The following is an 11,030-nucleotide window of genomic DNA, read 5'->3' as shown; positions in this document are numbered from 1 at the left end:
AACCCCCCCTTGATATCTAATTGATATCGATCCACCCCCCTTTATATCTCTTTTATATCACGACATTAATGACATTAAAGTTGGGAACGCTCCTAATGGAGCATCACCCTCTATATACGTTCATACTGCGTTCTACACGTTTCCACCACGCTCTTAGAGCGTAGTACGAGCGTAGTGAGATCGGGACCATGGTGTAAAAGGGGTATTAGCGAAGTGATGATTGAATGATCTTAAAGTATATTGATTTCACTATAGAACCTCGCATTCAAAAACTGGTTTTTACAGTGTTTTGGCAAATCTAGTGAGTTAAGTTCGCAGCTGAGCCTTTGGAAATGGTTACATGAAAGCACTTTTATGACTTTTACACTCATATCATCAAGAGCAAATAATATCTCTATTATTAACTTTTGATATCATACAAGTTACAACACAGAATAGTCTCCACTAGGCAATGGACAATATATTATAATGCTCACAGTATAATCAATCAACTATAGACCACTATTACATTACAAAAAATAAATGTTTTAAACGGTACATGGCCAGACGTATAGGCATATAAACATCTTATCATGTAACGCAAGCAATTTACCTACATAGGAAGCACGCTCTTGAGGATGGTAAATAAGTAAACACCAACACACCAGTACACCTTACGACTACGTAAACATAACATCGTACGATGCATTATTCTGATCTAGTGGTTCCTTTTCAATTTCCTGCATCTGAAAAAAATATACAAAGAATACGTATAGATTAGTAAGAAATATTCCAAGACCAAAACATCTGATGTGCAGAAAATTATTAGATTTCACTCCTGCCACAATGGCCTCTTGTTCGTATGTTTCCGTTTGTCCATTTAACATTCTTGCCAGCAAATTGAATTTTTCTGTGTTAGCTGGTGGAAGACAGGCTCTGTTTTTATCAGCAACCCGAATTATCCAAATGATTAGTTACATAAGTTCGTATATAATAAAATAAACTTTTTGATAGTTTTCTTCAGTAGGCCTAAATATTTATCACTTCTGGTTATCTACAATTCTGGCAACATGAGAGTAAAATGTAACTGTAAATGCCTATTTATCGCAAATTAGAGCTAGAACGTACGGGACCATATTCATCAACGGTATCTCTCACTGAAATCGTGGTTTGGACATATATCAGTTAGCTCACCTTACCTGCCATTGTTAATGCCAACCACTGTGTGCATGTGAACAAGATGTCATTTGGATGTTATAATAACTGTGCTAAATCGTATAATAAGCTTATTTCGTATCTTTATTATTCACGTATCTTGCACTGGAATCAGTTTATAGCCATTTACTGCCGTATGACTGTAAATTATATTCAAACACGGTGTTGACTCAAAGTTTTTTGGCATGTTAGTAGAAAACGGTAAAAACCCTGGAAAATTCGTGTCAGACTCCTCTGTGATTATTTACTTCTGATATATATGTGTGTGTGTGCGTGTGTGTGTGTGTGTGTGTGTGCGTGTGCGCGTGTATATATATATATACTGTACCTGCTCAGCGTTCATTTTCCCTGCTTTTTGTCGCTTAAGGTCTTCTTTTATAAACCCTAGAATATAAAATCATATGAATTTTTTCATCAACAATACAATCAACAACGGAATTGCCATCTTCTATATTATAATATACTGTTGATTCTAAATTGTGCATGTATCAGATACTACTTCATCAATAAATATAACTAACTCTAGTAGAAGGTTTGCACATGAAAATTGTGCCAATGCAATACACACACAAGCAAGCAGTTTTTGAAGTGACTGTGGTGCCGATTACACGTTTATGCAATGTTTTATTGTAACTACACCAATGCCTATGTAATTGTATTGTAGGGGTCAACTTGAAATTTTTAAGGCACAGCAGGTGTTGCCTTTGGTTTCATCAGAAATTTTACAGAACCATGACAAATTTAAGGAACACCAAGGAAAATATTCTCCTCGATGAAGAGGCACTGGGCCAGTGTTGGTGAGGAATGATTATATTATACACTGCAATACTTTGTGACCAATATTATACATACTTACATGTAACAAAGACACCTCCCAGCAGAGCTATGCAGAGAAATAAGTTGCCGGAAAGCACACTTACATCTGTGATCAGCTTTCCTATACATGTTGTAAATATAATCCCAAACACCTGCAATGGCATAGAATGACATTAACATGATATTATACCCCGTTGTCAGTAACCGACTACACTGCACTGCAAGAACCTGATCAAACTAGACTGGGCCAGGCCTAAACTAAATATTCACAGTGTGTATGTATATGCATGCACTATCCTAAACTAAAGACATGCTGGTCTGGACTAAGTTAACCCCCAAAATTGAGGTGGGCCACACGCTGCATTATTCCGTATTGCATTGCCTGTGCTGTAAGAAGTGATGTGCTAAGCCTGACCTGATTGAGCATTGTGTATGTGTACGCTCTGATTTAGCACACAACTGGCCCAGGCCTGGATCAGACTAGTTTGGTATAGAATAAAATTTTGCAGTCTGCACAGGGTATTAGGTAAACAACTACTGAGAGTTCTCATTTTTTGTTTGGTAGCCCGTTTTTAATAGTTGGTAGGGTTAGCCGTTGAATTTTAATTGCATTTTTTGGAAAAAATGTATAACTATAGAGAGCTTGCTTTTGCTGTTCAACAATGCATTTTCCATATTTTTCCCATATAAGTACCTGTGCTGAGGCATTAACTACACCAGAAGATGTTGCCTCTGACTCAGGGTATGTAATTTCTGCTGCAAACTCAAACCCAACGGGCAGGAATCCAGTCATGAAAAATCTGCAAGCAAAATGTGATCTTATAGTTCATAATATAAGCAGCTATATATGCTATCAGGAACTTCATACTTCATATGATAATTTCAATCACAACATTATTTTCAAGGATCCATAATACTTGTGATTACTACATATGGAACACATACATGCATATTCATTCACGCACTCACGCACGCATGCACACACATATGAAGAATTATTTAATCGAATGTAACATAAACACAGTACATCATATTTACAAAGACTATTAAAAAGTATTGGATTTTTTCCTTTATCAAAAGTTCCTGAAATCACATGGACCTATCATCGGTTTGAGAACTAACGAATGGTTACACAAAAACTGCTAAGGAAAATATTTTTATAAACTCACCCTAATGATCCTGCACATAGGTAAACAATTGATATATTTCCCAGGTTCAAGACAAATGTGAAGGCAATCATACCACAAAAACTGCATATGTAAATGACCAGAGTTGTTAATCTGAAAGAAAATTAGTAATTTAGACATCCACACATGCATTCACTCACAAATACACAAAAGTCTGGTAAAAGAATCTGATATCCATTGTAATTTTTTTTTTTAATATTCAAATATCATTATATACCAATTTCCTACGTTTTAGCAGGAGTAAATAATAAACATAATATTAAAATAAGTTAAATATACAAAGACAAAAATGAAAATACAAGATGATATTGATCCTGATATTGTATAATATATGTCATTCTGACTCGTGCGCAAAGCTATAGCTTTTCACATACATTTGTAATCACTAGAGGATTTACAGACTGCATTGTGATGAAATCTGTGACAACAGTATAATAGCGGCAACGCAGATGTACGGCTAAATGGCAATGTCCAGCCAAACTGCTAAGAATAGACTATCTTCACCACCCTGGCTGGAATTACATCAGCCAGGACAAATATAGTGATGGACTTCCATGAATAGTATCCGGAGTGAATAATAATAGAAATATTCTATTATTATTCACTACTGATAGTATGGCTGAGAGGGTCTATGTCCCCCAAGGTATTGCCGGAACGTACCCTGGGTACGGTCCGGTATACAAGAACGTACCCTGGTACTATCTAATATGTCGGACCGTACCTCGCCTACTCCACTAACGAGTCTAGGGAGTCGTCTACGCCTACTCCCTAACCCTAACCCTAACCATATCAAATAGTTACCAGGGTACGTTCCGGTATACCGCACCGTACCCAGGCTACGTTCCGGCAGTACCCTCATAGACCCTATGAGCGATAGTATGCATGATGAAGAAAACAGATGATTATCGAGCTAGGTCTATTGGTAGAGATAATAAAGCCTCTATTTTAAAGCCTGATATTAAACGCTTGATATTAAAGCCTCTAATTTTAGGAATTTTATAGTTGTGATCAACACCGAACATAACTTTTCAGTAAATACATCTTTTTCAATAACACATCTATATTGCACACCACATCAAGTATATTTTCCTGCACCCATTCCATCAAGCATATAGTAGCCAATATAGGACCTCTACAATGTCTGTTATGCCTTTTCACACAGAACGAAGCAGGAAAAACACAGTCAGAGATGAGATAAGTACCTGAATTTGCGTGTCCGATCCAGAATGATTCCACTAATGACTGAGCCTAACAGGCCTGCCAGTACGATTGTCAGTCCTATCATTCCAACACTTCTCTCTGCGTCCTGCATTATTACAAAATATTAACAAAGTTATAATAAATGTCTCACATGTTACTTTTGATAGATACTTCAATATACAATGACTGAAATTGCATTTTAATTACAAGAACATACACCAATAGCCCAAGTTACAATAACCCTGGTTACATAAATTCGTCCATACATAATTAGTAAGTTATGACCAATAAACTCGTGATATGAAACAAAAATTCGCTCTTACGTAATATTTTAAAGAATGAATTTCTACTAAGTTTTCAACTACAAACATGGCACGTTGGTAATCCCACCAAGAAACTCAATATCAAACATGTTTGATAATGTTTGACTGATGCGTCAAAATACTCAACGTGTGCACGCTAGCTGCGTAAATTTACTCAACACTGGTACTCACATGCGCTTGAACCATTGTGCGCCCAGTATTGGCTGCGCACAGTCACGTGATCTGCATTACCACTTATACCTTGAGTAATTTTACTCACGTGTGCGGCGGACGCTGAAAATATTTCGCGTGAGTATTTTGACGCATGCATAATTTTACTTGAGGAAAATTACTCACGTGTGCGCCGGGCTTTATATGATAAATTAATTCATGAACAGTGATTGATGAAGGTGAGATTCATGAAGGTGAAGGTGAAAGCATGAAGGCGAATTCATGAAGGTGTGAAACAGAGCTTTTTTAATGCACAATGAATAGGCCTAACATGTAATTTTGTCATGAAAATGCAAATCATGACCTGTGCTACAATACAGACCATTGGCAATAGCAGATAGACCATTGGCAATAGCATTGGCAACAATTGCACCACCATAGCAGAACATTGGCAATAGCAGTGGCCATGGCAATGGCTATGCAATGGTGTGGCCATGGCATAGCCATGGCAATAGCAGATATGCCAACCATAGCAGACCATTGGCAATAGCAGATAAATACAAGCGTGGATCCAGAAACAAATATGGATCATTAACCGCAATGTTTGCTTATGTCCAACTACAAGGTAAATCACTTTGCCTAAGCGTGCAGGTAAACATACCGGGAACCAGGTGAGCACTATTTGATTGAGCAGTGTTGAGATAGCATAGAAGGAACCCGCGTTGATGCCTGAAACACGACATGGCAGACATCAAATGCAATTGCAACAAATATAATTGTAATAGTAGGTCTCAGGGGAGAGATAGTGATCCGCGAGATGGCGCTTTATTAGTGTATTGTAGCTGCAGAAATCAGTTATCCCTAACCCTAACCCTAATCCTAACTCTAACCCTAACCCTAATCCTAACCCTAATTCTAAAATAAAACAAAATTAGCCAAAAATAATAAAATTAAATAAGAGACAAAATTAGCCAATCAGAGCCGTCCCCTAGCGGATCACTATCTCTCCCTTGTGCAAAATTTTAATTGTAATATTGCTCGAGTGAGGTTGCTACGTCCACTGAAATTCAAATTCAAATAAGATGTAGATGTATCATACCATACGCAATGACGAGCAGGATGAATCCAATATGTGAAAACAGGTTCTTTAAGGACTCGAAATAATTCCATGTCCTTGCACCCTCGAGATTGAGCTGAGCATGACTTGGAGGTACTGGTGGTGCAGCCTTAAACACTGAAAAACAGTACAACCTATAGCATGTGTACTTATAATAGTAGTATGAGCTCAATGTGATAGTAGTAGAGCAAATGAGAAGAACACTATAAGACAGTGTAGTTGATCGGTTTTTATATGACTATAAAAAGGTATAAGAGACATACCTAGAAGTATTGCGAAAAAAATCACAGTAGTAATAGCAGCCATTCCATAAAACATGTAGCTGAGATTTGTTGCAATCGTCTCTTTATTGTTGGGGACAATTATAGGCGGAAGTGCAAATCCCAGTGCTATACCAACCTATTTTTGTGGAAACGCATAAAAAAGGTAGAATGAATCATTCATTGACACACACATAACCTACTGTCCAATGTACATATAGGTACCATATGACGTTACCAAACATAGTTACAGTTACGAACTCGTCTGTAGATACAGTACAACACTCTGGTCAACAAACTACAGCAGTGATAACACCGACTCACCTGATTCCCAAAAACCCCTATAGAACACGCCGTGGACACCTCATTGGGCCCAAACCACACTGCCGCTAGGTTAGCAGGAATTCCAAGCACAAACAATTGTGAGATTGCACAGATGGTCTGCCCTAGCATTGTCACCCAAAAGCGGTCCGGAGCAACGGAGGCACACTTGAGCCATGCACCTGTGGCGTTGCCTAGAGCTCCAAGCGTTACCGCAAAACGCAGACCTGATAGAATTACAAGGATAATTTTTACATGACAATAGGCGTGTTCACACACAAGAAAAACCGTGATGCTAATCGTGATGAAATACCGAGATAATTGTGTCGTTGTTCACACAGGCAAATAATCGCGCTAATCGCCGAGCAGGATAATTCTATTAATCGAACTGCGCATGCTCACTGCCGGAATGATGCTCACTGCGCATGCTCACTGCTCACTCGCTTGGAATGATGAGATAGAAAATACCGGGATTATTTGCGCGAGCGTTCACACACGCAAATAATCGCGCTAATTCCAAATAATCGCAGTCAAAAGTGCGATTTGGAGCGCGATGCTGATCGCGATTATTAGTGAGTATTATTGCGTTCACACTTGTAATAATCTCGGTATTTCGATCGCGATGCAAAAACCGGGATTTGCATCCCGCTTATTCGCGCCAGTGTGAACGCGCCTATTAACACGTCGAGACATAGAATGGATCCAGGACAAAAAGCAGAGGCTAAAAAATCAGGCAGGCAAGCAAAACAGGGCAAGATTAGGAAGAAAAACATGTTGAGATGAGGCGGGGATTAGAAAAGATGGACGGAACATGAGTGAATGAATTTAAAGAAGAGAGAACAGCATGTATTTAGGAAGATTATAGATGACAGTGCAGAGGTGGGAGAGTGAGAGGATAGGAAGAATGCCTGAATGGGATAGAGTAGATGGGGAATCACACGAGGAAGGCGAGATAATGGATAATGAATTGAGGCAGGAAGGCATGTACGATTTCTTACAATTCTCCGATCACCCTTTGTTTTTTTCTTTATCCCATCCTACTCATCCTCCTCCTCATCCTCCTCCTCCTCCTCTTCATCTTCTTCTTCTTCCAGCCACCTCATTTCCGCATGTTTTTCTTTACCTCTTGGCCAATCTTTTCTCCTTTTGCCCCATTATCCTTGCTTTAACACAACTGCCTGACATATATAACATAATACTTGCTCAATTATGTTCCTATCTCTCATTCCCATTCATCTTCCCAGCCACGTTGCATCTTTCTTACAGCGCTCACCACTCTCCTTACTACAGCTCTCCTTTTCAAACCCACTCCTCTCTGCCTCTCTTCTTTCTCCATGTGCTTCTTCATGTGCTTCCCTTCCCTTTTGCACCACCCTCCTCCTCTCCGTTTGTCTTCCCACACTTTCTATGCCACCGTTTTTAACTTCAACTGTCTCTTATTCATCTTCCCCTGCATACTCCCGACTATATGTTATATATTTTAAATCAGTCAGCTACTACTTTGCCAATTAATGCTGGCATTTCCTCCCATGGTATTTTGGTTAGGGTCATTTGTCTAGTTAGAATATAGACCACACCCATAAATATGGCAAAAGAAACACGCATGCACCCACGCTTTGTTTAGTTTGTTGCACACACGCTCTCATAGGCACTCACTCTCTCTCTGTCACACACACACACACACACACGCACGCGCGCGCGCGCACACACACACACATACGCACGCACACACACGCACGCACGCACGCACACACACACACGCACACACACGGGCACCTGTAGGCATAAATGCACACACGTACACGCAGCTCCCGCAGCACATCCATTGCACACAAATTATACGTACACACGTACAAGTTTACGCACGCAAACTATACATGTATTCACGCGCACACAATACGCAATACAGAACATAACGTAAAGAGCATATATAGCGTAATATCTACGTGTATACAATGATTATTACACTTGAGGATATAAGAGTTAGTGTAAAAGGGTTCATACATGCTCTTGATATAAATGTAATAGCTACCCTTTTTATCGAGGAGCCAAGTTGCAGGTATGATTAGAGGAATGTATGCGAGCATGTAGATCATGGATAGCCAGTCCACGGCCGTCGTGCGTGTTCCGTAGAAATCAACGATTACGTTAGAGATGACGCTGTATTGGATCCACTGGATGGCGTTTGTCATCGAATAGAAGCAGAAGAGAGCAAGGATGAACCAGCGGCGACGGTAAAGGCGCGTCGGCACCATGTCGACTTTCCCCGACACGTCGTCGCTACATGCCTGACCGCTCTCGGCAGCAGTCGCCAAATTGTCATCGAACACGCAATGGCTGCCATGCGGCTCTGCATTCTCGCCTTGCTCGCCGCTGCCATAACTAGCCATGCCCCCGGGGAGCTGTGCTACGTTTCTTGTTATAGGAGGAGATCTGGAGTCTCGACGCACTGGACGATCTTTAGCGTGGTCAGCTCTATGTCAAGCCTATCAATGCTCACCAGCTCGCAGTTTGCCCTGCAACGAAGTATAAATGTTGTAAATTTGGCTCCTTATCGGCCTACCGTTGACTGTATAGGCCTATACAATAACAGTATATATATACAGTATACGAAGATTGCTGACTTTATGCTCAGTACAAAACGTATAGTACACGCGGTAAATAAATAAGAGACGGTCCACGACGTGGGTTTCCTTCATGTATTTAGGGTTAATTTCATTCGAATATTGGTATTATTAGAATAGTTATTTTTACCAATTCTAGGCAAAAGTAGGCCAAATATGTTATAGGCTTAGACGCTTGGTGTTATCAGGAATGGCGAAAATACATTTGTTTTTATTCACTCCTGGCACCATAAATATATAATGCACGACACAATCTTGAGTTTTATATCTATACGATAAGAATGATGATAATTTAATATGACAGGCAACATTCCGCCGGTATAACCACTGTAAAATGACCGCTTTCGTACATTCATACAAGGACAGAGTACAAAATTATATTTCACATTCACTCGCATTTGCATACATGCTCAGTATTTTCATCACAACCCATACCAGGTTTAGTGACGCCTTATGCCTGTGACTATATTCGCACATTGAATCTAAATCGGGCACATAGTAACAGCTTTAGCCAGTCGTTTAGTACGCTCCACGTGGTATAATCTTTCCCAACACATCTCTATTTGCGGTCACCATATGTATCGCACACAAAGTAATAGGGTTTGCACCGAACGGCCCCGGATCTCACTGTGCCTTCAGACAGTCGATAATTCACAGGGTGCTGGAACGTACACGATACCTGCATGTTGACACATTGTTCACATGAGAACTGCGTATATAATTGCCTACGTATGAATTTTTTTTAAACGTGTAGAATCTTTCTACGACGAGAGATTACCAAAATCAAAATAGGACCTACAGCAGTTAATTTCCACGGCTGAGTATCACTGTAAAAAGCGTAAAACTGTAAAACACTGAAGCCTGTCTAAGCGTTTCTCTGTATCTGAACTCGTGCTGAACTAGCATATAATCATCCTTCAACCAGGACAGCTAGAGCAACCACGAGTTCGTGACACAACCTTGGGCAGCAGCTATATATGTATATCATATTGTGCTCACCGACAGTAACCTATAGTAGAGGACATATATATATGTCGAAGAATCATGACTCTTGGCCAAGTTCCATAGTCCATATACAAGTCATGGATGGAAATGTACCTTGGCTGCGCCGGGCGCTAGGGAGGGGTCAAGGGGCATGCTCCCCCAGAATATTTTGACATATTTAAGGCATTTTCCTGCAATCTGAGGCATACTGTGGGCTATATTCCGTTGTCTGATGACACTATCTCAACCCTAGACTCAACCCTACAATTTAGGATTTAAAACACTTCATGTCTTTTCAGAGAGCGTACACACCTGCGGTTAGGTTATACTATAGTGTATTAAAACACCGGTGAGAATTGCAACACAAGATATAACTTGACAAGTCCTTTAACGTGTTTAATGGCACTAAAAAGGAAACACACTTGATCATGTTGATGATCTAAGCTACGATTGGTACACAGGTCAGGGTGAGAAGTCAGTGTGACAATTAGGCCTACAAATAATTATTGCCACTAAGATGTTCAGACGTGTACGTGCACACGCACACACGCACGTGTACGTGCACACGCGCACGTGTACGTGCACACGCGCACGTGTACGTGCACACACACGCACGCACACGTGCACACGCACGCACGCACGCACGTGTACGTGCACACGTGCACACGCACACACGCACGTGTACGTACACACGCTCGCCCGCACGTGTACGTGTCACTGCTTTCATGAGTGTTGAACGCAATCATACAAACGAAAATGTGGACATTATCACATCCCCCACCACTCGACAGAGCTAGACGAGCCATATGGTTTAAATACAAGAGAGGCGTCAGTTTGGTTCCTATCGGTATGTG

General features: G+C 40.4%; 1 protein-coding gene across 2 annotated transcripts in view; it reads right to left on the bottom strand.

The window, feature by feature from the left end:
* Window positions 1-372: 372 nt before the first annotated feature.
* The window catches only part of LOC106809477 (feline leukemia virus subgroup C receptor-related protein 1-like), a 32,144-nt gene continuing 21,486 nt past the window's right edge, over window positions 373-11,030 (bottom strand). For both annotated transcript variants that reach the window (XM_014812566.1, XM_014812565.1), the window contains exons 2-12: window positions 8,601-9,084; window positions 6,572-6,795; window positions 6,251-6,386; window positions 5,970-6,104; window positions 5,532-5,599; window positions 4,400-4,503; window positions 3,180-3,290; window positions 2,705-2,810; window positions 2,051-2,162; window positions 1,523-1,578; window positions 373-725 (exon numbers count right to left, since the gene is read on the bottom strand). In XM_014812566.1, the coding sequence (XP_014668052.1) occupies window positions 660-725; window positions 1,523-1,578; window positions 2,051-2,162; window positions 2,705-2,810; window positions 3,180-3,290; window positions 4,400-4,503; window positions 5,532-5,599; window positions 5,970-6,104; window positions 6,251-6,386; window positions 6,572-6,795; window positions 8,601-8,958 (1,476 nt within the window). In that variant the 5' untranslated portion in view covers window positions 8,959-9,084 and the 3' untranslated portion in view covers window positions 373-659. The remainder of the gene's footprint in view (window positions 726-1,522; window positions 1,579-2,050; window positions 2,163-2,704; window positions 2,811-3,179; window positions 3,291-4,399; window positions 4,504-5,531; window positions 5,600-5,969; window positions 6,105-6,250; window positions 6,387-6,571; window positions 6,796-8,600; window positions 9,085-11,030) is intronic.

The sequence above is a fragment of the Priapulus caudatus genome, unplaced genomic scaffold, assembly GCF_000485595.1.
Source record: "Priapulus caudatus unplaced genomic scaffold, Priapulus_caudatus-5.0.1 Scaffold357, whole genome shotgun sequence".
NCBI lineage: Eukaryota > Metazoa > Priapulida > Priapulimorpha > Priapulimorphida > Priapulidae > Priapulus > Priapulus caudatus.
Note: the sequence above shows the minus strand (reverse complement) of the source record. Positions and strands in the feature narration are given on the sequence as shown.